The sequence below is a fragment of the Pagrus pagrus genome (assembly GCF_965226575.1).
Source record: "Pagrus pagrus genome assembly, chromosome: 7".
Lineage (NCBI taxonomy): Eukaryota > Metazoa > Chordata > Actinopteri > Spariformes > Sparidae > Pagrus > Pagrus pagrus.
In genome coordinates, this window is record NC_140191.1 from 17,050,273 (window position 1) to 17,078,024 (window position 27,752).

The 27,752-nt window shown below is 41.3% G+C and overlaps 2 protein-coding genes across 2 annotated transcripts in view; one reads left to right on the forward strand and one right to left on the reverse strand.

The window, feature by feature from the left end:
- The window catches only part of LOC311259477 (dynein axonemal heavy chain 11), a 40,916-nt gene extending 37,450 nt beyond the window's left edge, over positions 1 to 3,466 (forward strand). The window contains exons 76-82 of the mRNA XM_084356665.1: positions 327 to 455; positions 1,003 to 1,245; positions 1,326 to 1,508; positions 1,599 to 1,714; positions 1,961 to 2,073; positions 2,166 to 2,306; positions 2,960 to 3,466. Of these exons, the coding sequence (XP_084212791.1) occupies positions 327 to 455; positions 1,003 to 1,245; positions 1,326 to 1,508; positions 1,599 to 1,714; positions 1,961 to 2,073; positions 2,166 to 2,306; positions 2,960 to 3,207 (1,173 nt within the window). The 3' untranslated portion in view covers positions 3,208 to 3,466. The remainder of the gene's footprint in view (positions 1 to 326; positions 456 to 1,002; positions 1,246 to 1,325; positions 1,509 to 1,598; positions 1,715 to 1,960; positions 2,074 to 2,165; positions 2,307 to 2,959) is intronic.
- A 1,947-nt stretch (positions 3,467 to 5,413) lies between these two features.
- Positions 5,414 to 27,457, reverse strand: LOC311260252 (rap guanine nucleotide exchange factor 5-like). Its single transcript, XM_084357857.1, has 18 exons — positions 27,001 to 27,457; positions 22,609 to 22,742; positions 21,800 to 21,900; positions 16,579 to 16,657; positions 16,028 to 16,178; positions 15,849 to 15,946; positions 13,368 to 13,398; positions 13,091 to 13,169; positions 11,387 to 11,536; positions 10,116 to 10,213; positions 9,691 to 9,813; positions 9,070 to 9,248; positions 8,763 to 8,853; positions 8,630 to 8,680; positions 8,210 to 8,297; positions 7,995 to 8,059; positions 7,847 to 7,901; positions 5,414 to 7,537 (listed from the first exon to the last, which is right to left on the reverse strand). The coding sequence occupies exons 1-18, from the start codon at positions 27,178 to 27,180 to the stop codon at positions 7,419 to 7,421; spliced, it is 1,872 nt and encodes a 623-aa protein (XP_084213983.1). The 5' UTR covers positions 27,181 to 27,457; the 3' UTR covers positions 5,414 to 7,418.
- Positions 27,458 to 27,752: the final 295 nt, after the last annotated feature.

A 27,752-nucleotide genomic window follows, 5' to 3' on the forward strand; every position in this document is an offset into this window, starting at 1 on the left:
CTGAGGAAAAGACTCTTCTGTCATACATTAGATCAGTGTGTGTAAAGAAACATAATTCTGTTACATTTCCCTACCTTTATCATTATTACGGAGCTCATTTGGAAAGAGATCATGCAGTTACTGCTTGAAGTTCCAAAGGGGGGTTTTAATAATGTAAAGCTGAAAACTATCTGTGAGCTGATCCTGAAGTACTTTTGATATCCTCAAAATTATTTTAACAAACTTTATCTTTAGTCTTTGCAGCTTAAGATACTCCTATTATTGAAATACAAATTGTTTTCTTATGTTTTAAATATCAGCCCACAGACTAAGTGTACTTATAATAGTCCATGCAGGTGCCCTGGGAGGACTTGTGTTATCTTTTCGGAGAGATCATGTATGGAGGACACATCACCGATGACTGGGACAGAAGACTGTGTAAGACCTATCTGCAAGAGTTCATGCACCCAAAAATGGTAAGTCAGTGTTGATGTTGCCATGTAAGGAGAATCTGTTCATCCTTTTTTGTTTTTTGTTTCAACAAAACAGTCACACCAAAAGTTAATTTAATTGCATGATCTTTTTTATTTAAAAAGTCACTATTTGTTAAGTTGGATACATTCAATCTGAATGTGCCAAACAGTCAAAGCTGTTTTTGAATTTCTTTGTGTTATTGTTAAGGTAAAGGGTGCCCTCTTGGGATGTAAACCTAAACTGCACTATTGCACTTTTTCCACCCTCACTTTGGTCGTGTTACCTCTCTGTATGTTGCCCAAAATGTGTCTGCCAGCTCCACTGCAAGCATTACTAGGTGATTATTTGGTAATTTACTCTTTAGCGTTGGTTTAGTTGCTTCAACTGGAATCCATCTGTTTCATCTCTGCCAGTTCACCTTCACCACCAAGCTAACAGCCACTGATTTGCAAGGGTAGTTTAAAGGTTGAATGCTCTTCAGCATCTTGCTGTATGTTAAATAGTGACCTGAACTAGATGTTTTCCTCTTTTCAAATTTCCAATCTATAGTTTGAAGGCGAGCTCTTTCTGTGCCCTGGATTTCTGGCCCCTCCATTCATGGATTACAGTGGTTACCACAGTTATATCGACGAACACCTCCCATCCGAGAACCCCACTCTGTATGGTCTACATCCAAATGCTGAGCTGGAGTGCCTCACCGTCACCTCAGACAACCTCTTAAGGACTCTGCTGGAACTGCAGCCCCAGGAGTCCTCCAGAGGAGAGGGTGCAGCTCAGAGCTCAGAGGAGAAGGTGTGGAGACAGAAGAGCCATTATTGAGAAAAAGCAGCAGATAATACAATAATCTAACCATGTATATATGTATTTGTCAGGTCAAGTCCGTCATTGAAGATATCCTTGAGAAGCTCCCTGAGGAGTATAACATGGCAGAGATAATCTCAAAAACAACAAAGCGAAGCCCCTACATTTTAGTCTGTTTCCAGGAGTGTGAGCGCATGAATCTTCTGCTTGCAGAAATAAGGAGGTCCCTTAATGAGCTGGATCTTGGCCTGAAGGTAGTCTACTGTGACATACATTATATAATAAGAAACACTGTTATCAGCAGTAAGATCCTGTAGTATTAATGAGGATTTCTATGTCCACAGGGAGAACTCACTATGTCCTACAATATGGAGACTCTGCAGTCAGCTCTGTTCATTGACTCTGTCCCAGATTCCTGGGCCAGACTGGCTTATCCCTCCACTAAATCACTGGCACAGTGGTAACCACTCCTTCCAAATAATACTTAATTTTTTACTAAAAATGCAATATCCTTGATTATTTGCTTTTTATTGTGCCCTTGACAGTATTGTGTTTCCTAGAGATGCACTGAATTGTTAATTGTAGTCAAAAATTCTGTCCATAAACGTGGAAGAAATGTCTTTAAACATGAAGGCAGTATCAGTTGCACATTGTGAAGGCTTCAAGCAACAATATGTCTTGTTAATTAATAGATTTTCTTTTATAGGTTTAGTGATCTAATGAGTAGCTGTCGAGAGCTGGACAGCTGGACTCAGGACTTGGTTCTTCCTGCAGTTGTTTGGCTCTCAGGACTCTTCAACCCACAGTCTTTCCTCACGGGTGAGATCACAATCTCAAAACCAACAAGTCACATGATTAAGATGACGCGCACCAGAAATATTAACATGCAGTGTGTTTTTTCTTTGGTCCAGCTGTGCTGCAGAGCATTGCTCGCAAGAATCAGTGGCCCCTGGACAAGATGACTCTGACTGTGGACATAACAAAGAAGACGAAAGACGACTTTGGGCATCCGCCTAGGGAGGGGGCCTACATCCATGGACTCTTCATGGAAGGTCAGAATTAATCTAACATTTATCCAAAGCACCATCTTGTACCTAATTAAATTACAGATTTGTTTATAATTCATGTTTTTTTGTTTGTTTGTTTTCCAATTTATGAACAGCATAATGCAATGTAAGCCAATCGCAATAAATAATTGAAGAACAATGGACAAAGAGAAAAAAAAAGACTGGGGCCTGTTCAGTCTAAAGAAATGGATAAAAAGGGTTACAGTCTAAACACAGTCTACAGTCTACAAGTCTAAATAAGCTAAAATACCAGTGTAACATATTAAGTAGCACATTTTCCCCAAAACATGAACAATATTTTCATTTATTTATGTTTCCTTTCTTAATGTACATTAAAAAAGTTAGACCAAACTTCAAAAAACTTTCCTTGGTAATTATTGGTCTTTGCAATTAACAGTTCAAAAGCAGCAATGTCTGTCATCAACTTTAACCCCTCACAAAAACAGGCTTTGTTGGACTCCTTTAATGGCAGAGAACAATCATTGAAGCACCAATAAAGCCTGCTAGTGCAAATATAAACTGTTGTTAAGATAAACCAGGTGGAAGAAGAGCCCAGTCTCCCGATAGTATAGACAGTATATGTCTCTGTGAGTATGACCAGTCAAACCTAGATTTCTGCATGACTTGTGTCCTCTCAGGAGCGCGCTGGGACACTCAGTCTGGACTCATCTCCGAGGCGGTTCTGAGGGATCTGACCCCCGCCATGCCGGTGCTGTACGTTAGAGCCGTTCCTGCAGAGGAGCAGGAGCTCAAGAGCACCTACGAGTGTCCGGTATACCGCACGAAGCAGCGCGGGCCCACGTATGTGTGGACCCTCCACCTCCGGACCAAACAGCCTCCTGCCAAGTGGATTGTAGCTGGAGTGGTGCTGCTGCTGTCTGTGTGAGACACATTTTATAGTGTCCACTGTTAGTATTATGCAATCAGTCTTAAAAATATATATTTTTAGAGCGGTATACTTCCTTTGAGACAGTATTGAATCATTAATTGCGATAATTTTGCTTTTTTTTTATCATGTTTACTTACTTTTAATCTTGCTGTCATTGTATCCGTTTTTGTTAATACGTGACAATGCTGACATTGTAGTGTATGAGCGTTTGTGTGTAGATTTAAAGATAATGGAAATAAAGAGGTGGAGAAACATGTTTAGCTTGAACCTGTTGTGTCTGTGTCCGACCCTGTTGAACACTGTCTCCCTTGAGATGGCTCAGTCTGGCCATGATTTGTTGGGAGCTTATGTCTCCATTTTAGACCATGTAATTCTGGATAGGGAGCATATTTTATTGGAAGGTCAAGATTAAAAAAGCTCTCCGGCTGCCCTCTACTAACTGAATGATACACAATGCCGTCTGGAGGGTTCCCGGACAGAATTCCCAGGAGATGATGTGCACGGTCGCTATTGACTTTTAAATGAGGTGCGTTTGACATTGACCTTTTGTATGGCGGCGGCAGAATACTAACAGACTAGTGTAATTCATTCACCCGGGGCCTGTTGGAGAAACCTATTCAAAGACGCTGATAGCTTTCTATGAGAAAGCAACACATTAGATTACCCATCCTTTATCTGTCTGCACTCTCTGTTAGCATCTGATTAACTTGATACCAACCAAATAAAACCTCTGAAGGAGTCTAAAGGAACACAGTCATCTTATCTAAAATGTTATCTTTTCAAAATGATTTAATTGAGGTTAATTGAAAACTGAGAAGATGCTCAGATTAAAGTGTGATTATGCTCCAAGAAAAGCGCGGTTTGAAGTCTCCTGTGTGTCAGAGATGCATTGAAATATTGGAGGAGCTCCAGAGTCAAGGTTGAGATCATACAGCACAGTGATATAGCGAGAAAAAATATTTTACACAAATTAAAGAGGGAAGTTTGTGCAGCCATGACAAGCGGTAGCTTCCAAACGAATAACAGGCTGCATTTATTATTCAAAACAAGCTCATTTGTCCGTCAGAGTAGGAGCCTTATGATATTAATATGTTCAGGAAGGAACATGACAGGTGCAATATTATCTGCTTAGATAAACAAGTGACATTAAGATGTACAAATTACAGCCACTGATTTTTTTCTTTTGGTTAGAAATCAGCACTCTTATCTTCTCAAATGAGATTTTCCCCATCTCTAATAACTGCTGTGCTGCTCTTAATTTCTCCCTGCAGCCACAGACAAGTGGAGGACGGAGGATTGATTCTGTGTATTGTATTGCGAGGGGGGGAAATGAAGAACCAGTCTTCCTGTACTTTCTCTTCATCTGCCCTCTCTTCCTCTCATTAGCACGCCACAGCAGCTAGCCAGTCATTTGGTGACAGGGAAATGATACAGTGCCTGGCAGTGTTTGGGAGGAAATGGCAGGGTACGGGGCCCCGGCGCAGCAGGGGTCGTGCCACAGATAGTCATGTTAAAAGGCCAAGCAGGACACCTGGTTAAAGTCAGCAAGGGCATCTGGGTCACACCTCCGCCTCATTAGAGAAACGCAATGTGTTCTCATGGTTTTGATGTGCAAAAATTTAACAAGGATCCCACATTTTTTATATTTTTAAATCATGTGAAGAAGCTGGTTGTCATCAAGTGAAATGTAAGACCTAGCCTAGTTCTTCTTAAAATGTGGTAGAAATTGATCAAACTACTGTATGACTTAAATCAGTGTTTTTAATTTAAATTCAATTTAAAAGAAACTGTTTTTACTTAATAACAATTTGAAATTGTTAGGACCTGATTAACCCACTAGAGGGCCCTATAGCATAAAAGAGGTATAGGCCTGTGATGACCATGCATCCCATCTCTATTCACTGTATATGTATCAGTAATTTGTTTATGGTAGCTTGAATAAGCACAACATTATTTAATATACCAAAAAAAATAAAGGCACGAAAACGACATTGCAGTGGTGCAAAGTATTAACAAATACACCTACAGCTAACTCAAGAACCACAAACTAATTGCCCTGCAGTGACCTGGAGCATTTGGGCCCCTCAAAGGTCTCAGCCGTGGGACAACTGTACAGTATATTCCTGCAGCCACACAGATATATAGATACATATATATCTTTTAAAATAATGAGTCATGATGATCAAAAATATTTTATTGCATGCACAGTTGCCAGAGGTGGTCAATCCATGGTTTGCCATATCATGCAGACCTACCAAAAACGGTGCGTACAAAAAAAAATCCAAACGTGAGCTCAAACTGGATATCTATTGATCAAATAAATAATTCTGAAATAAATAAATATCCTCATCCAGAATCTCAACACGTATATACAGTATAAACAAAGTCAACTGTACATTGTTGATGATACAAATGAAATTCAAAATAAGATATACTGCTGAAGCGTGTTCTCTCCGCGCTCACTGCGGTCTTTAAAATCTAAAATATACAAAAAAAATTCTCAAGAATAGAATGCAAACGTCCATCTACAACAGATCACGCCTACTTAAAGTAGCCTAACGTCAGGACAGAAGTTTTCAGTCGACCAGTTTAGAGAATAAATACTTCTATGACTACAGACTATACAGCTGTATACAGTAGTGTTACTACACACTGTACATAAGCAAATGGCTTCTATTTTTCTTCCTCTTTCTCAATTTGTTTTTGTCCAGAAGGTTCTGTGGTACTTGGTTTTGCTATTGCTCTTAACTTCCAGGGACCGTCATTGTTCTACATTATGTATTCATACATTAACTGTGGATCAAAGAGCTCAGCTGAGGCTCGGTATTGGAGCCGAGTAGCATTTGATTTAAAAATAAAGCAGTCCTCAGTGAAACGGTTCAGAAGAAAGGTTATTATTAGTCTTCATGTAGCTGTTTTATGTAATCACGTGTTTCTTAAATCCTTATTTCTGATACTCTGAGTACCATGAAGCTAATGGCAAAATCTCCAAGCCTCAACAAATCAAACTGAAACAATGGATGGCTGATCCTCTCACTAACACAGATGTATCAGTATGGGTCTGCTGCTGCTCCATTTTACTGATTGTCCACAGCTCAGCTGGATGGAGATCCTCACAGCAATGCGTTTTTAAAAAAAATTAGCAATTAGCATTCCTTTAAATGGGACATACAACATACATCATTATAGTTCATACACGTCAAAAAATACTGCGTATTCTTTTATTTCCTGCTCTCGTGCCATCTGAATTGTTTAAAGCCTCATCTTAATGGTTAAATAACAGAAAACTGAATTTTGTAAAAAAATAGATAATGAAAATAATATATGAAAATGTCGAAAACTTAATAATCATCTTCTCTATTTCAGTCATCTTGATTCAGCTTGTTGTGCATACACTGTACTGATCTTTCAGCGACTGCATGTCCCACATCTGACAAAGAAAACATCTGTATCATGGCGAGAAAACTGCAGTGTGTGTGCAGTTTGGGACTGAAATAGTCTTTGGTTAAATCTGATGAAAGAACCCTCTGCTGCCAGATCTATAAACACTGTCTGTAAAACACAAAAACATGTCTATCATGAGTTAATCTGCATCTTATAATCTCAATCACTTTATGTGATTCAAGGTCGAGAATGAACAACATATTCTAAACTTTTTTGTTCCCAATTTTGTTTTTCCTGTAGCTTTTTGTTAAGATGGGAAGCAATTCATCTGCAACACTCTTGTTCTCCACTGAGGGGGGCTGTTGGGTCATTTTCAGAACAGCTCTACACCCTTCAACATCTGCCATCTGTTGGGAAGTAATGTAATAGCAGCAGCAGCAGCAGCAGCAGGTTTAGACCTGCAGATCTACTCATACTGATGGATGTCTTCAGTTCGAACCTGCTGCTGGTTTTGATATCTCTTGCCAGCAGCCAGCCTAAGTTGAAGCGAATCTGTTGGCACTCAAGCTCAGATGTTGAATGATGTTGTTCTGCTTTCAGGTGTCGTGGATCTCTACATATATTTATGCATTTACCTAAATGTTTCTTTTGCTGCTTATTCCTGTCTCTTGTGAGAGTTTTCCTGATTGAACTGCTCCCTCCTGTGGTCGGCCAGGATCACGCAGCGTCCTCTGATTGCCGACCGAGTCCTGAGAGATAGATTGTTTCTTGGCAATCCGACTGTTTGGCTGACACGGTGGGGATCGTGCGGTACGAGCCGTCCTCTAAGCACGAGGCTCCAGTCTGTGTGACAGTTCAAACAGAGTCTGCTGATTGTCGATGATATGAAGGTAATCAATGTAGGCTCGTACTTCTGAGCTGCTCTTCTGGGCGATGCCATTTCCTGGAGGAAAAGAAAATGTTTTTACTTCCAAGGACAACGTCTCCGTCTGTACTAGGGTTGCAACGTAATGAGATTTTAATGGTATGATAACTGTCTCAGAAAATATCATGGCTATTATTCTTACTATAACCAGGTCCCCTTGAAACTGTTTGGATATTCTGCTATATAGAGTTTTTGTATTTCAAAGTCAACTGATTTAGTCCACAGATTAGGTTAAAGCTTTTAAAATGCCATTTCATCACTGATTTGATGAAATGTATAAAACTCTGCGCCATAAAATCTAATTCTCAATCAAATCTCAATACTGACCCATGTGATCTTTCTGACACTGCCGGATGAGCCGCACTGCGTCTGCTATCATTTGCTGTGAATAAAAATGGAAAGAGGCTCCATTGAACACGACATTTTTAAACTCATCACTGCTGTATGTTTTTACGGAAAAGGCTCATAAACTCACCAGCTTTTCAAAATTGACCAGGTTGTCATGAAACGTCTTGTTTCCTTCGTGAATGAACGTAACATCTAGAACAGATAGAGACTTTGTTAGCATTCACCAACAGGTATCTGACATCTGCTTGTTTCTACAGCTCAAAGCTGCCTGACAGAATATTTCACAGCGCTCTCCTCTTAGACTGTTCGTGGGGTACTGTAGTGACAGAATAATGAGCGTACCTTTCAGTAGCAGAGGAAGAAAGGGGATCTTTGGCGCCTTCATCTTCTTGAAGGAGTCCCTGTAGGCCTTATGGTTCAGCGACGGATCCTGTGAAGACGTTTTCAAAACGAATGAGTCTAATCCTCTTGGGGGTGACTGTGTGTGCCTGTGCATGCATTCTTTGTTAGAGCTGAGTTGTGGCGACATTAGGGACTGATGATAATCTAACACCTGATGTTCACCTGGTGTTTGGAAATTAAAAACATCTGTTTGCTTCACTTCAAGCACACAGAAGTACAGGTTTGTGTTGCCTGTTAGAGGTTATTAAATGCATTGTTTTCATTTCAAAACACACACACACACACACACACACACACACACACACACATATATATTTATACAGTGTTTTATGTACACTGAGCACCATTAACTATACTTACTGTAACTGTCTCCAGCTCCGAAAACAGCTTTTTGAATTTCCCAGGAATTTTCTGCAGGGATAATAACTGAGTTTATTTTTTTCAGACACCACGTACTTCAGCTATAACGGTAAGAAAAATAGGACATCCTTACCTCCCATGTCTGACTGAGGCGGCTAACAGCTGCAGTGTTCAGGCCCATGATAATGGCAAAGAAACAGTTGAGGTTCCTCTGAGCTTTACAGCTATAAAAGATCAATGGAGCACACACAGTTACTTCCAGGGGCACAGCTTGACGGTACAAAAGCAGACGCAGTTTATCAATGTGCCACTGGAGGGGGCAGCTCCCCATGCAAATCTAAACACTTCCACCCTAAACATCCAGAGCTGAGATGATGTAGTGTTGGCCAACAGTGTGTATATCTTTACAATCAATACATCTCTTATGTGGAGCTACTAACTGGGCAGCGATCTTGATGAACTTCTTGATTAGCTGGACCCTTTTGCAGAGCGTCGGGCACAGCAGCACCTCAGTCATCACCCACAGCTGGACTTCATTGCAGCGCTGCAGCAGCAGCTCCAACGCCACGGTGTGGCCGGCGCTACTGTGGCGGCTGAAGGTGAAATAGACGAGTTCTTGCTGTAAAAAGAACAACATGTACTCATGAGTTCAGACGAGCACGTTGGGGTGCATTGATGATAAGTGTAACATTTAAATATGAAATATTGATATTGTGTTAAGACTATACATATGATAATATTGTGTATATAATCACCTCTGGAATCATTTCCATTTCTTTCCGTTCTCGCTTTTTGTAAGTGTAACTGTTGCTTTTTATATGCTTTTGTATAGTTATGGTTACATAGACTCTTACTCCAACTCCCTACACTTGTTTTTGAGTGTAACTTAGCTTTTTTTTTTTAAGATTTCTGTAGAAATTTGTGATAGTATTGTTATCATCGGTTCTTTAGGCCATGATACCGTAACAGCCCTAGTCTGATGTCTTTTAAAGCTGTTAATACTTCAGGCTTTCATTTTTGAGGCAACAATTATGCACAAGCATCCAAGTTGTGGGACAAACCTCATGTATTGAGTCAAAGATGTTCCAGTCGAAGTTGGTGAGAGCCACAGCCACATCCCATGTGTTTAAACTGAGCATGCGAGCCGTCCTCTGTTGCAGCTCAGAATTGTCTGTGAACGGGTTCTGAAGAGGAGAAATAAACATAAAACATAGACTAGATCAGGGCTGATTGTTTTTCCAGTTTTTCTCTAGACATCCTACCACATGAAGATTGATACAAACACAACACAAAGATATTTCTTGCTAGCTAGTTTGGATAAATCTTACTGACAGAGCTTTGAAGCGTCTAACACAACCTCAAACATGCTGCATACTGTATGCATACTGAATTATAATTTAATTTCTCTCGAGCTGATGTGTGAATATACACTATTTTGACACTGCAGTATATGTCAAGGTTATTTAGGCTACAGTGACATTCTTACCAGGACTTCTCCCAGGTCCTTCCTGCAGACGTGCAGCCTCCCCACCGGCCGTAAGGAATCTGAGAAGACTCTGTCCTGAGGCTGCAGGAGAAGCCGACCTGCAGGGGGGAGAAAACATATGACAAACAGCAGAATACCATTAAAAATCTGTCACCTGTCAGCAGCGAGAGATAAGACTCGCTGTGTGAGGTTGCAAGTCACTTCAGATAACAGATACTGACTTTATATTACTGGACGAAAATGCTTCTCCCTTTTATCTGCTGGAACTGGGGAGATTTTTAGGTCAGTGCTGTTGGTTGAAATCTTACACATTCACATCTGGTATTAATATAAGAAGAAAACTTCAAAAAGGCAATATTGTGACAAATTTAAATGCTGTGTGACAAGTTTTCATGGTAAATATTTACTTTCAGTAGTTAACCCCAATGGGATAGCACTTCAGAATTCCCCCTTCTGATCTGTTATGTACTGAATCCCACACTGATGTTTAATTATAGTGCTGAACAATTATTTGTTTTTTGTTCATAATCTCTAAACGCCAGGAAATACACACTTTTACATCGTCAAAAGTGCATTAGACTTTGTTTTTATCATATAGAGCTTTAATGGCTGTAGCGGGGATGATATGCTCTGTATGACATGGTTTTGTTTTTTTGGCCTTTTTTGATTGCCCTATTAGTTTCAGCTGTCCCTTATTAGCATTCTGTCCTTTGTGTATTTTACTGTCTTTTTCCCCTCTCTCTCTTTGTCCGTTTTTCTGTCCTCGTGTTTTTTGCAATCCTGCTTGTGTTCCCAGAGCCTGGTCAATCCTGGTCTGTGCTTCATTTAGTTTTGTACTTCTCTTTAGTTTTTTGGATTTGCCCCTGCCTGCTTTTGCTGGTTTTGTTGCCTGCCTTGAATTTTTTTGGACTGTGGCTTACATTATTAAAGCTCGCTTTTGTTTTTTCAACCATCTGTCTTGGTATCTTGCATTTAGGTCCTTTTTGTAAAAAACCAACAATATGAACTGACGAAGAGAGAGGGAAAAAAGACAGACTTATATACACAAGGGAGGAAAGACCATTAAGGGACAGGTGAAATTGACAGGGCGATCAAAAAGATTGAGCAAAAAAAAAAAATTTGATTATGTAAATATTCTGTTTATATGTGCTGTGTATAATAGATTATCAGCTGATTTATAGGCAACTGAATTATTTACTCCCTAATATCGGTATTGGCATCCACCCCAAAAATTCATCATGGGTTGGGCTCAAGTTAAAAATAGTATTTACCTCCAGGGTATGTGACAGCCACGAGCACCAGTTCCCCCTGAGGAACGTCCATCCTGTCTGCCACTGCCTGCAGCAGCTCCTGGGCTACTATCCCAGCATGTGCCCTCATGCTCAGGTACGAGTCCATGGTTATATACATGTGACACAACACTGTAACAGAGACAATATTGTTTCAGTGAGAGCACACAGCGGACTACACATAGCTTTGTTGTATAACCAGAGACAAACCAGAAGTCAGGTGCTGGAGGGATACTGAATGGAATCAAGTTTTCTAAATGATAAAGCTTTTTCAAAAGGCCACAAGACTAGATAATAATGCAAGAATCATTAACATATGAAATTTTCAATAATCAAATTACTAAAAATTCCCTGGGGCTTTTAGGGCTTTTGGGTAGTTGCCTGCTTTCCTGTGAGAGCTGATTTAAATTGTTCTGGGTGTGTTTTAGAGGAGGGATAATCAACCGCTGTGTGCACTGGAGGGCAGAGATTAAGCAGGTTTTCTTTCCAGGTGCAGACAACGGCAGGTTAACCATCTATCTAACACACATTCAAACAGAAAGAAACCAATTAATTGAGTCGCCTGCTGCTGTCTGTGAAACAGCTGAAAGTAAAGGATATAACAGGGCTGCCCCATTATTGATAAGTGACCTTGAGCAAAGCAACTGACCCTAAACTGCTCCAGTGTAACCACTCAGTGATCCACTGCAGAGGACCAAGTAGTGTGGCATTACTGGGATAGACCAAGCATACTCAATAGATTTCTCCTGATGGAGGAAAAGGGTCAGTCGGGACAACTTCTTTGAAAGTAGTTCAAACGAAAGCTATTTAAAGTGACTGACTGACTGGATTATGCAGAAGCAGAAATCTCAAAACCTCTGCAGATAAAATCAAGACTATGTCAGCCGAATCCGGCCGGTCACCTCATCATGTTTAAAAGTCTAGCTGATAGATTTCAGTATATGCTAGATAGTGTCTCAATGTCATATAGCTGTTTCAAGCAGAGGCCCTCTAGCCAAGTTAATCCCAGCAGCCTGGCAAAATGTCTAAGAAATGAAAAGTTGACTAAATGACAGATGGGAACACAAATACATATATGTGCTTAACAGAGACAAGCCAGTATGTCTGTCAAAGGGAAATAATTTATAGTGATACTTTGACACCTAACACAGAGCCAAGTATGCTAACTTTGGTCATCAGCCTGTTTTCTCAACAGAATAAGTTCCCAAAAGTAACTGCAAAAAATTCCGCAGTAGTGAAAAAGTAGTGTGTGTGCCCTGGTCAGAAACAGGCTTTCAACAATGTCAGCCTGCCAAGAAACACTGTCGCAGAGCTTATTAATTATGTATTATGATAACAACTAGATAGATTTTTATAGTCTTACATTACAACTGGCCCTTTGAGGGCAAACATACTGCTGAAGTGGCCCTGGATGAAATCACACCCCTGATCTAGACTATCAAGAGACCTAGATGGAGCTGAAGGTAATCATGAACCTGCTGTTTAAAAGAAGCAGAAACTGATCCTCATAAGACAAAAGGAATTCTTAAGTCATAACTCAGGAATGTGCATTCCCAAACATTCTCAATCATTCCCTGGAAAGATTCCCATTGTTCTATTCTTCAGACTAAAGGTCTCCTTTCGACTGCTTTGGGAAGAACGTATGATGGGAGGAATGTGTGAAGAACGTCATGTTTTACGACTTACCTTCCTTGGTCTCCCTCTGTGTGCCTCTGGATTGGAGCCCGTTCTCTTTCAGGCTCAATTGGTGGAAAAGTGCTTTGCTCTAAAAGAAGGGAAACGCGTGGAGTTTGACACATTCATAATGCCTGAGAACAGCGGGCATTTTGGTAGAAATACAGAACAATGTCTTCAGCAGGAAATGTGCGGACAATAGCTCAAAAGTAGTACGTCGAAATGGGCAGCAAGCTCTGTATTACAAAATTCTTCCTCTCTTATGTGTCGTAAAGATCTTTTCACTCACCTTTCTTTGAGGGGAATATTCATCAGTCGTACTGGAAAAAGAAGAAGTAAATCAGTGTGTGTACCACCATGTGTACCATCATGTGCCTTCACATGCAAAAATCTAAAAAAGACCTGATCTGGTGATTTTCCCGAGGCTGCAACTAGGTCAAGTAGAGAAACAACTTCACAGTATCAACACAGTCTATAATCAAGGTAAAGTGAATGTACATATATACTCCTGTGCTGCATCCAGTCCATTATTTAAGATCAGTGTCAAGCTGAGATTGGAGTGCTTTGTAGATTTTTAGACCTTCCAATGTGATCCCTTCGTTTAATCACCCAATTCTCATCAGTTAGGCCCGGATAGCATGATGGATAGCCCAGTGTCCATTATCATCCCTCAGCTTTTACTGGGCTCTGCATCACAATAGGCATGTTGGCACAAAGCCTGCCCATAGGGATCTCCTCTCGCCGGCCAGCAGCAGTCCCTGTGCTAATGAAAAACCTGATTCCTGCTGTCACGTCAAAGCAGGGCCTGTGATCTAATTTACTCTCTTCCTCCTCAAAAAACACAGAGTCACCGTGGATGTCAACGAGATTGGTGAATTGTAATGACGAAAGAGTGCAAGAGAAAAAGTGGTGTTCACTTCCTGAGCTTTCTTTTCTACAAAAAGCCAGATGGAAGTTGATGGGAGCAAAGGACAAAATGAGTCTTCTTTCTCCAAAAAATGACACCTTTCAGCTTTTCACTCGGTAGTAGATTGCCACAAAGCAGTCAACCTTGTCCTCCCCCGGGGTGAGCCTGATTGTCAAACGCTCATAAATAGTAGAGCATGTCAGTTAGTTACACCCACGCAAAGTCCGCTGCTATAAAGGAGTGGGTGTTGTGGATATAAACAAGAATAAAGCAGGCCCAGACAGTGGCAGCAGATCAGGTTGAATTATCTGCAGTGGTTGCTAATGGGCGGCAGGTTGGGGCGTCCCCAGGGAGGGGATCTGATTGGAGGCTGTGGTTGAGGGAGGGGAAGGGGGACACGGGTGTGGCAACGTGTCTGACTGGGGGGTTGTTTACACTGTAATGTCATAGAGCAATGCAATGCTTATTTTTATTAAACCAGGAAATTGTAACCAAGCAACAGACCAATATACAAGTTTGATGGAACGTTTAATGTATATTAATTATGGACACATACAGGAATAAATGTAATGGAATCACTTGTCTATGAGATCAGGTAATTCCTTTCCTCTGTAGACTTAGAAAAGGTCATCCGTGCTTTTATCTCTACCAGACTCCAGACTCGACTATGACTACTAATGCACTTCATTCTGGAATTAGCAGGCGTAACATACATACAAAGTGTAGTGTAGTGTAAGAGAAATGACCACATTACACCGATCCTTGCTGCCCTTCACTGGTTACCTGTGAGTTTGAGAAGTGATTTTAAGATTTTACTGCTTGTTGTTAAAGCCTTGAATGGTCTGGCTTCTGCCTATGTCTGTGTTTTGCTAACTCCTCATTAGCTCGATCGATGCTTGAGATCCTCTGGCAGGGCCCTACTAATGGTTCCAAAATCTCAACTTGTGACCGGAGGGCTTTCACTGTCCAGGTGTCTGAGTTTTATTGCATTTACTATATGTTAAAGCAATTTGTAGCTTTGTATTAAAATAGTATTATGTCTGGATATACTGTATATATTCATGCTGTTCATATGTTGGGGTCGCATCAATCCAATTTTTTCTTCCCCTGATACAATTCCGCAACTCAGTATATCTTCTGATGCAGAACACCAATCACATGCAGATGGTTTCTTTTTCCCACTGGGGCCAGAGACTGAGACATCGTGACAGAACACATGTAACTGATGACGTTAATGTGGATGTCACATTATGGCTGATACACATTCTGTAGATCAATCTCAAGAGCAATCCTACTGTGTTTCTTTTCTATTTCCATATATAGTATGGTCTTACTTACATAACAACTTTATTTCTCAACAAGTCAGATGATTCGTTATCACCATTTTATTTAAATGAATGTGAAATTGTGAGTTTGACACTATTAATAGCCAGCAGGCTTGAAACTGTGCCCAGTAAACAAGTGCTGGAGCATTCCTTTCTCTCTAATGGCAAGTGACAAAAATTTCTGACAGCTTGTCATTAATTCTCAAAATTCCTGTATTTCCTCAATTTCGGTTCAAGATTAGAGCTCTGTGACCTTCAACTTTCATTGCATAACACCCCAAAACACTGCAATTACTTTTTAATCTCTGAATGGATTCATTGAGGAGAAGCAAGCACAGAAGAAGCTCTTTCTTTGTACAGAGAAACCAGCCTGTGTCTCTGCTTCTTTTCAGACCTCCAAAGGTCACAGTCATACTTGCTGCTATAAAGACCCAGGCTTGATATTAATAAATGCATACATTTTCCCATTTCATCGATCGATTTTGTATGTATGTACTGAATTAAGCTGTGTCTAATAAGTTATCATATGGTCACTCACTGTCTGCGATGCAGCTGGTACAGTCTCTGCAGCTCCCTCACATCCTTCTCCAGGGCGGGGTGCTCATAAAGATCATCCAACACGTAACGACACAAAGTCTGAAAGGAAAGGTCAATGTTCATATCTCCCATATTAAGTTCAGCTCATTTTCATTTTTCACAGAACATTACATTTCCTACCTTCATGAACAGTTTGACATGCTCGTCTTCCCTCAGGAACTCTCTGCAGAGAGCCACCCACTGTGACACTAGGTGCAGGACTTTTCGTTTCCTCTCCAGCGCCTCCTTCCTGTCCTCTTTGCCTCGGTATCGCTTGGTGCAATAGGTGGGACTCGGTTAAGGCTTCAGCACAGATGAAGAGGGAGATCTATTTGCTGTTATCAAATGCAGTATGAAATGAAACACAAATACAGCAAGTGTGTGTGTGATGTTGATTCAAGCATTGGCGGCAAGAGGAAGTGGAGCAGCTTTGAGTCAACAATGCAGTCGTGTTTTTGTATAAAACAGCTATGTCTGTCCTCCAAAAACATTGGGACTAATGCCAATCCTTTTTTGACAATTGAAAAGAGTACAAAGACAAAATATTGAATGTTTTACTTCATCAACTTCAAAGATTTTTGCACATACATGCTTATTCAGAACTTGATTTTTATTTATGCTTTACATAGCTTCCCAACCTTTTGGGAAGTGGGGTTGCACATGTGAAATAATGCTCATGTGTTCAAGGATATTGTCCCAACAGAGCCTGGCATAGATCACTGGTGGACATGAACACTGGGTAGGTCAACAGAAAGTCGTCCAGAAGTGTGTCTGCAAAGAAAAACACAGTATTGACAATGGAGAAAAGTTGACATTCTAGTATTCAATCTTTTGAACTTCTCCCACTAGCATGGATTTATAAAATATTCAAGATATCTGACTGACAGAGAGAAACAAGTTTAAATTCTGTGCAGGCCAACATATAAATCCTCATTAGGTTTACAGGATGCTGTAGAGCAGTAATGTTGACAACTGTGTGATTAATGTTTGCTGAGCTGCACATATAGTGGCAGTACTTGTATAACAGCTCGGAGGCTTGGCTTCCTCTTCCATCTTAATAATACCAGAAGGAGAGCTCATTCTTTGCTGTCATATATTGGTTAACAAGCACTAAGCGGAGACATTTCAAAAGCGAGCATAATGTGAGAGGCCTTCCAGTGGCACCTTATCCCTCATGGTCAGTCTCAGATAATCACTCCTGAGGATTCTCCAGTTGCATTTTGCTCCCACAAGTTCAAACAAGCCTTTACTGGCGTTATCTTCAATCTCACACATTGGCCACTGCAGGCTGTATCAGTAAAGATAAGCCAATAATGTGTCAGTTGACTCTCTCTGACCTCTGATGAAGTCTATGTTTTCACTGTGACTGTCCTGCAAACAGAAAAGCAATCTGATATTGCTTCGCTATCATCCTAATGTGTTTACAAGCAGCATTTTGTGCCACTGTACACTCTTATGATTTCTTCCCAAGGTTACACATGGGTAAATGGATTCAATCAAAGCTGATCAAATAATTCTCGTAACATGAAATGGTCTTACAGTCCACATCATCACAACACTTATTTTCTTATCTTGATAAACAAAGACAAACATTTGCTGGTTCCAGCTTCCAAAATGTGATTATTTTCTGTCTTTCTTTGTGAGTTATGATTGTAAAGAAGAGTCTTTGGATTTTAGACTGCTGGTCGGACCAAAGAAGCAATCTGAAAACATCCCTTCGCATGATTTATTGATTAATGGTGAAAACGAATAATTGATAATGAAACTAATTATTTTTATCTCTACTACAAAGTATAATTATCCCAGAATCTTTAATTAACTGTAAGATATTATTTGTGGGACACCATCTCAAGCTGTACAGTAAAAGTGCACTTCAGAAATTGACATTAAAACCATTCAAAATACTATTCGAAGGCATAAAAAGGAAGAGAAGGACAGTATCTCCCTGACATGATGCCCGGCCACAGGCGAAAAGCTTTACAAATCCTATTAGGGCCAACCTCGACTCAACCCCTCTGTAAGTGTGCCTCACACCCAGAATTGTAAATTCTCCCTTTTAATTTCACACTGGCTTCCCTGGGCCTTTGTGTGCGTTCTGGTCCACGGGACTCCCTGACATCATTATGTTAATCCGTGCAGAGCAGCTGTGGATGCATCGCCGCTGCTTATGAGAGGTTACACACTCGTACACATGTAGCTCCCATAAAAAAAATACAGCAGCACAAAGCCAAAAAACAACACACAGAATCTCAGCCACCCTCCCACATACTGTACCATACCTCCTCTCCTCCACACGCACACACAGTCACCCTGCATTGCTCACTCATACTGCTGCTGTGTGTTTTCTCCAAGCTATCTTAACTGAAACACTTTCTCATGAGTAACAGCTAACATACTACTCCCCAGGCTGTACACTGAAAGTTTTCTGAAGTTGGAAAACAGGATAAATATTTAATCTTACAACCTGAAGCCATATTCCCAAGTTTTTCTTGGTAACGCAGCAGAAAAAGCAGGGAATATCCTGCAGAGTTGATTTAATCCAAACAGTTTAGCTGGAGATATGTTGGTTTCACTGACCCAGAGACATTAATGCAGGGTTTGTGCTGTATAGACAAAGTTTACAGTCTTTTGGGCCGATTTACAACTCATTGACATCACACCAGTTTCATTTAAACGTCCAGTGTGTCGGATTTAGCGGCATCTTGCAGTGTTGTTTGGAGATTCTAACAACCCTCATCATACCCTCCCCCACAATAGCCCCAAGAAAAACATGAAAAACACAAAAGCCCAGTGTCTGGTTTGGTCATTCTGGGCTACTGTAGAAACATGGCAGATGCCATGGAAGAGGACCGGCTCCCTCTCTAGATATTAAAGGCTGATTCTAAAGTGACGAAACAGGATTCTTAGTTTCAGGTGAATTTACCCCTATGGATAACTTCTGTGTTCAACTTCTGCCCATAAATCCCATACACTGGACCTTTGAGTTTCAGCTTTCATCAGTCGTTGGCCTGGATCACAGACATGAATGTAGGACAGGGGTGTCTAAACTCTCTCTCTTTGAGGACTTGAAGGGAAACTGAAACTCAATGGTGGGTCACAGGCCAAAATCTAACACCCATTGTATTGTATTGTATTTTTATGATGCAAAATGGTAGGATCCCCGATTCCCAGGTCATTCTGCCTGCTGTGCTCAGATCTTGACAAAAATGTTAATAATCAGGGATCCTACATATTTTAAAAATGGAGTCATTTTACCTCATAACAATAAAACTGCATAAACAACAAATATATGATCATTTCATTTCCACTAAAAACATCTGGTCGGCCAAATCAAACCTTTTTCGACTCTGGGCTTTGGGAATCCCTGATGTAGGATGTAAAAACATTTTATGCAACACTCCTGCTTAGTACTCAAACCAAAACAAATTTAGGAGGACAGGCAGAATGGATACATTGATTGAGCTTGTCAGTTCTCTGGGAAATCAATCACCCTGTCAATTAACCTGCCAATCCCGTTTGCATTTCCATAAGTACTCGTAAAAAATAATCAATGCAGCCTTTGAAATAAAGATGTTAATGTGTCACTTATTGGCTCAGTAACCACCACAAGATGTCATTCTTGGTGTAAAGCCTTAAATTATCATGATAGTCTGCACTGAGAAATTTAAAATTCAGTATCCGCTCTCTTAATGTGATGTTTTTTTCATTATAAATAAGCATCCACATCTCCCCACATGGTGCGTCAGTTAAAGAGCTGGAACATCCTCTCAGCAAGAGAACACAAAATGTTCCATTACATGTTTTTCAGAGCTGGCAGTGTGTGTTGTGAATCTGTGCAGAGCTGGAATCAATAGCTGCACTCAGAGATTGGGCACAGGAAAGGAGGCAAAACTGAACACTTGTGAATGCTACCCACAATGCAAGCCCGCAGAAGGAAACACTAGCACATCACAGATCTCCACAGCACCGCCTGCTGCAGTGGTTCACGTTTGCTCCTCCTCAAACATGCCTGTGGTGCTTTCAGAAAAGTGCCATCTCTTGCAGAAAGCTCCTCTGAATTCTTTATGGTGGAGACTGGATGGAGGCAAGTGCAACCATGATGAGATAAAATTGGCTTTTCTAATGTGCTGTACTGCATCTAAGTCATAAACACAACATCAATAACCTGCTGCAGTCATCAGTCATGTTGCTGCAGAAGCTCTCCGAGACATGCTTGAGAGACAGACTGAACACGGCAGCTTGGTGGATGTTCAAATAAATCTCTTTTTGATGAAATCAAGAAGCTCACGCTGCCATGCTTCTGGGGAGCTCAGCTTCCAGAGGCACACTTAAACTGTAGCACTAGAGCATATAGAGCCTCAGTATTCACACAGAGAGAACCAAGGCCAACAGGAGACACACTATGAAACATGACTGAGTGCAGATCAATTGCTGTTCAGGACTCAGTTTATTCCTTCTCCTCTGCAGGTCTCTGGCTCTATGACCCTGAGATATCACTCAGCAGCTTCATGCTCTGGTCAACAGCTCCCTATGGAGGCTTCACCTCAATACACTTATTCTAAGGTGAGCTAGACTATATTCTTGTGCTTAAAATGCTCTGTTTTAAACATGTACATATCATCATACACTGTTACTGTCATTATAATTCATGCACGCTGCACACAATGCATATGTATAAAGTTTACATGAATGTAATGTACATAATCAATTTAAACATCCAGTATGTTTTTCTTTGCACTACTGCACTAGGACAGTTTACAACATATAGAACAGTAGACTTGTATAGACTTTTATCCGTTTTTGTTGTCTTTGTTCCTATCTGTATGAGCAATGTAAAACTGGTTTCAAATCCATTGTACAGCTTATTCTGATTCATCAACAACACAGCACACTGCATATTATCTAAAGGTAAAGAACAGATGGGTTTATTGTGAATACACAAAACTGATGGATTGGAGGGATGTCTTACCTGCCTGTCTGTCTTACCTTCAGGTTTAACTTTACTTATCAAGCAATAAAATATGCGATTCAACATGAATCATCTCTCTGCATGTAAAATGTACCATCCAGCAACTACAAGCAGGTCTCCTGAGAGGACATTTAGATCAATTGCCTTCACTTCCTCATCAGAATGAGTAATGATCTGGTAAGGGGTTAGCCTGCTTCTATTCTGATGAGAGATCATCTGTGATCACCCCCATCTCCAAGGACATAATCTGCATCTCCTTTTCTTCCCGTTTTCTCCCCATATAAAATGTTTCTCCTTTCTCTCTGGTATTCTTCTGGTATTGCGTGACTGTGCCACTGCTCTCAACTATCATCTCCTATCGAACCGTCTTTCCAGCGCAATCAACAGCGTCTCCTCTGCCTTGGCAACAGTGTCACATTATCATGTACCTGCTGGGATGAGAGGAAATGTGTTGATTTGTCGTCACTGTGATGCCGGACTGCATGTCACACAGCGTGTTACAGCATCGCTCAGAAGATATGAGCAACGTTTATCGCTTTCAGAGGCTTTTAAATGAACAGCCTCAAACTCTGTGCCATTCTGAGAATGATAGCACATGATTAGTGCAGTAATAATGCCCAGAGGGGGCTTCTGTCCCAGCTCCTCTGCGAGAGAGAGAGTGAGGGTGGGGAGGGAGTAAAATGGAAAGTAAAGGCAATTATTTCTCCCTTCTTTCTTCCCAAACATACAAATATCAGTGGACCTACAGTAGGTCATCACAATACTTTAACAAAGCTACAGTCATAAAGTTGTCTAGTTGTCCACCCACCAACTAACTAGTCTCCTATTTTTTTTTATTTTGCTATCTAAAATACAAAAAAATGCCTATTCTCACACTGACAAAACACAGTAAGGTCAAATGGGATGAGAAAGGAGTTTCAGGACATTAAAGTGTGAATGCTAACCTGAGTCCTTGCCCTGTGTTGTCCCCTGCTCATCTTCCAGCGTCAGGTCATTCAGCAAGTGCTCCAGGATTTTCTCCGGGGTCCCCGATACCACCACGTACCTGTCAGACACAACAGAGTCAGTGGACGAGTCCTCGTCTATAGAGGACAGAGAGCGGCTGCTGCTCCATTCCTCCTCTCCCTCCGTCCCCTCCTCGTCTATGTAGCGAAAGTAGGGGACGTCAAAGGTGGGCATTGTCACAGGCTCTGCCCGGCTGGTGCTGTCGCTGCTACTCTCCTCAGAGCCCTCCTCGTCATCCTCGTCCTCCTCCTGCTCCACCAGGGCAGCGTGCAGCAGCCTGCCCTCCTCCTGCCGCAGGTTCGGGGGCTGTGGCCGAGATCCCATCCTTGCAGAGTCCCTGTGCCCTCACACCGGCAATGTTGCCGTGGTTACTGCTGCATGCCCCCTTTACCCATCCATCCATCCATCCACCTGCAGCTGCTACAGCCCGGAGTCCACTGCTGTCTATCCCTCAAGCAAACTGAGGTATCCTGATATGTCACGGCTGAGAAAGCTCTTGAATGACTTGAATGGGAAGCCTGCCAGCTGCAGAGCTCTGCCTCACAGTCCCATGCTGCTCACTTCTATGTATTTAATGTAGTCATTTATGTGTAGGGAGTTGTGATGTAAGCATGCCTGAGTGAGAGTGTTATCCAGAGAGACAGAGAAGGGAGAATGATGAGAGGGAGAGTGTTGAGAGAAAGAAACAGATAGTGAGAGAGGGAGGGAGGGAGGGGAATCTAGGATGGAGGGGAGGGCAGAGGCTTACCTCCTGTTCCTCGCCTCCTCTCTCCCCCCTCCCCTCGCCGATGCAGAGGGGGCCGGCTGCTCTGACGACATTCTCTGGAGGACCAGCACATCGTGGCCCCTCTCCCTCAGGCACACGCGGACTGCCTCGTCACTCTGGGGCGGGAGAGAGAAAGCGAGAAGGAGGGAGGGAGGTATGTTATCACCAAGGAGATTCCCCTGAATTTTCTCCCACTCACACAAATCACTGCTGATTTCCATCATAATACTCTGTCAAAGCCTGCACTGTAAATGAAAAAGAATTTCCATATATCATTATTCAGTCCTTATCGGTGGAGCCCATTCAGGGATTAACATAAAAGACTTGCACAAATTTTAATTACCGATTCGTACTGAGAGCCTATTAAATTATGGGCAGTGTGTGTTCAAGCTGGCGTATGGTTAAACTCTGCACAGCAACAATGGTTCAATGGTTCGGAGTTAAGCTTAAACTCACATGGAAGGTTCTAGTCTTGTGACTACCATGAGGTTTATGAATGATAAATTCATCCTTGTGTTGCGTATTTTCTCCCAGTCTCTGTTTCACTCAGTCACTCTCTTAGTCAGGCAGTCACACAATGTTACTAGAGCTGCAATATGATTAGTTGAATAATCCATTAGTAAATAAAAAAAAGTGATAATTGACAACATTATTACAACATTATTAAGTGCCCCAGAGCGCAAGCTGACATCTTCTAATTGCTCGTTTTGTCCGACCAGCATTCAAAAAAGTTGGAAAAATGGAAAGAAGCCATAAAAGGCAAATGTTTGGCATTTTTACTTGATTAAAAAGTCAGTCGTTAATTGTGTCATTACTTACAGACCAACATGCATTCCAGTCTTAATGATTGATTATCAAAATTGTTGTCAAATCACTTTTCAACTAATTGGTTTATTGACTGGTTTTCTTGTCAGATATTAAAAAAACAAAAAGAGCAACTCAGCAAAGAGATAGCCTATGTAGATATGATTGGTGATGTTTGTTCCAGCATTGTAAAAAGACAATGTCAAGCAAATAAAATCAGGAATGAGAAGCTTGTACATTTGCTTTAAATGCCACAGGCAGCTGAAATCTAAAGTACCTTCATTCAGTTTTCAATCTTAATGCATACAATAGTTTGATGGATATGATGCTGTGCATCACTGCTCTGCCTGGAAATTCAATGATATTTTCAATAAAAATGATCTAAATTGAACTCTTTTAACGCTACATTTCAAAGAAAAATGGCTTGTTGCAGCATCTCTGAAGTATAAAGATGGCTGGTAGCCGCTTGACAATGGAGGGTCTGGATCAGAGATATTGGTCTTAATGAGGTATCCACTGTATAGTGCACGCATCCTGCATCAGTTAACCCCCCCTTCACCACCACCCCTTCTCCTCAGCCATCAGTCAATGCAACACAAGCCTCTGTGCATGCAATTAGCCGGGCAGACAGGCTGGAAGTGGTTGCAGTTTTCTGCCCTAATTGCCTTTTTACCGAGAAGCATCCAGAGCCCTTCAGTTAAGCATGACTTCCTGGCACATTAACACTCATGTGAGATCTGTGGCCATACATACATAAACAAACATTCTGTAAATATACAGTACAGCACATGAATGCATTAACACAACATGCAAACACAAACACATGAGCTACCTAATACAAAGACGCACAACTGTGTTCATCACTGGGTGGACCAGTCACATCTATAAACAGCAGAGATGTTTTCAAATCCTCAGAAAGGACCATTAATGGCAATCTAAGCTGGAAGTTCCTTCAGTGCTGTGATTCATGACTCAAAGTGTAGTTTAGACGTCTGTTAACTTGTGAATTTATTCCTTCTTTATCTTATACAAACACATACACACACATAAAGTACATGTATAAAAAATGGTTTAATGTATTTCAGGGTGAGTCCTGTTCAATAGCATTTTTTTATCCTGTCATGGGACCCGCAGTTTGACGGGGGTGTGACGAAAAGCATAGAAAATTTCCAGATAAGTAAGGCTGCGCTGATTAGCTTCCTGTTTCTTGTGAAAAAGACATTTATGGTTCAAACTTTATGTGACGTACACTGTGTTCTCTTAGCTTTGTCAAAGTATGCTGTTTTTTTGTCCCACTAAGCGTGACAGCAAAGCAGGTTGAATCCTTGACTATAATTAACAGAGTGTCTCAGTGTACTGCGAACAGGTCAAACAGCAAAACAAACCTTTCCTCACAATGAATTATTGATCCTGCTTTTGCCGCTTCAGGCAAGCAACTGGGCTTTGTGGTTACCAGTGTCCCAGTACAAAAACACAATCATCCCTCTAAGAGTGGATGCTTGTAATGAGACTGCACAGTTTCTACCCTTGCCTGGAGGTGACCTCAACTCACAGCAAGCCCTGAAGTCCTCCCAACATGGACACTGTCAGCAGAAGAGTAAACACTACTTATCAGGCCTCTGCACAAAGTCATGTCCCGCCAAATGGTTTACTGTGTCTTCAGGGTTACAGAAGCACTCCGCTGGCTGGAGGGACACTTTCTGTCCGCATGTCTTTGGACTGCTGCGGCAGGTCTGGCATGCACGGTATGGAACACTTAAAGGGAGCTGGAAGGTGTCAAGTCCTGACAAGAGCGCAGGTTTGGACTATATTGCTCTCAGAGAATAGTGTGGATATAAGAATAAGACCAAAGATTCATACATCAGTGTTGCTTTCAAATAACCCTTTGATGCAGATGCACTTCATTATCTCCAGCAGTAATTACCTCAAATTCCTGCTCTGATAAAAATATACCGTAAACAACAGTATGTGCATATGTTATGTAAAATATTTGTATATACAGTAAGCTTTCTTATGCTTGATGTCTGGCAGAGAACGGCAGCTCTATGTTCTGATCAGATGCCCAGACGATCATGCACAATTCTCTTGTACCCTCTGAATAACTGAAAACAGCGGTGAAGTAAAAAGACGAAAGAACAAGTGACTTTCAAAGTCAAAACTGAAAACTACAACATTTCAATCTGACTGTTTTTTACAGCTTAATTAATTATGAATGAACTAAACTACCAAAGGAAAAGACCTAGAAACATGCTTGGCTTCGTATATAAGGAGATTGCATAACATTCATGATCTTCCTGCGCCAGAATCTCAAAACACATTTTCACAGACATGAAACTACTGTATATTAAGCATCCCTGTTTCCACCAGATGGGATTTCTAAGCTCTTTGATGTCTAGGCTTAGACATTTATATGAGTCACATGTAATACAGTATGTGCATTGTAGCATCATTGGATTACTTTAAACCATCCTATAATCTAGAAACACTGCTAGGTAATCTCACATAATCTTAATATTTCTAGATAATGTCAAGTATTAAAGGTCAGCATATCCGCCCATTACTGTTGGGATTACATAACTGTCAGATATACAAACACGTGCCATTGGTATCCTCACATTATTTTAAATTCACAGTATGAGATATTTGGCACACTGCATGTTACTAAAACGACAAAGGTAAATCAGATTGCTGTACTGTGCGGTGCTAACATATGATCGTACATGGCCTACTGCAGTCGAAAAGGTCATTTTATTGAATAACACTGATAAGGAGATCTAGCCTTGTGTTCCAGAAAAGGTCAGAGACCTGACGCACTGGAATCCACCCGAAACCCATACAATGTCTTGGCATGGTGGTCCGGCCACTTGCGTCAACTTTTCCTGCCATTGTTCTTCAGTTCGGCGCACAGATACAGCTGGCAGGAAGCGAGACGCTGAGCCCACCACGAGGTCAGCCAATCAGGCGTCTCCCATGCAGCCAACTGGCAGGTGATGTAATGTTTTTTAAAAAAGTGTGCTGGTTGAGCTGAACATACAGTACGTGCAGTTAAGTTTTTAATAATGACAGATGGCAGTGCCTGAGGATGCTGCAATACTGACAAAGACCAATTATATTATTTAACTATAATACATGTATGTTTAGGTTCTGTAATGAACATTCATAAGAACAAAATGCAGTCTACACTATACTGTTGCAAAATCATCTAAACATTGATCTACACATATTCTAAAGAATGCTAGAGACTCTTTTGGCACATTTGACTAAAGAAAGCTTTCTGTTGTCTCAACAAAATCTAAATGACAACATCCATCTTCAGAGAAAGCCAACACGTTATCAAATGTATGGAGGCCAATAAAAACAGACAGCAAATTAACATCAGTTTGATGGATGAAACACCACAGGGAGTGTGAGAAATGATGCTTTGGTACAATGCTTGAAAAACAGCAGCATAAAACAGCACATTATAGCCCAGGGTAAAATGGACCATCTAACATTACTCTGTTCTATAATTGCATATAAAATATTGTGTTATAAAAATGCAGTAGTGACTGCAGCAGTGTTGTAGCTCACCTCGCTCGTCCTCTCCGGGCCCTTGCTGTGGTTCTGCAGGAAGCGGCAGCCATCCTTGGCCAGTTTCTGGACCATCTCCAGTCGGGACAGGTCCTCCTTGTCATGCAGGATGCACATGCTCCCCTGCTGCAGCGCAGGGGACACAGAGAACATGTACTTCAGGCCACAGTCCCACGACATCGCCGGCTCACAAACTACTGGCTGCAGCAGGAACAAAACAGCAGGATGCCTGCCTGTGAGCTCACACTACTCTCGATAAAAGTATAAGAGGAGGTGGGGAGCTCAAAAATGAGAGTTTGTAAAGTGTGTTTCTGTGCTGATCAGATGAGTTATAGAGTCTTCTGTCACTGCAGCAGAAGTAAATCCCAGATGCTGAAGCCTTGATCAGCTCTGTAGCAGAGAGGCACACGCAGACTAGATTTCATCAGTTGGACTCCAGGTATCTCTCTATGCTTGGCTTCACTGAGACTGAACGACAGATTCCCCCTCTCCGTCCTTCCCTTCGCCTTTCACCACTGGGGAGGGGAGTGAGTTAGGAACATGGTGGGTTCAGGAAACATCTGGTGAGCCAGACAGACCCAAAAAGGAAGTTTCAAAATCTCCCGAAAGCAGGAGCACATCTAGATTTAGGAGTGGGCAGGGAACCTAACACTGGAAGGTCAAACACTTGTTAGGGTGGAGACGTATTACGTATGCGTGTGTGAGAGAAGGTTTAAGGTCATTCAGGCACAAGCACTAAAATGAAACTTAAC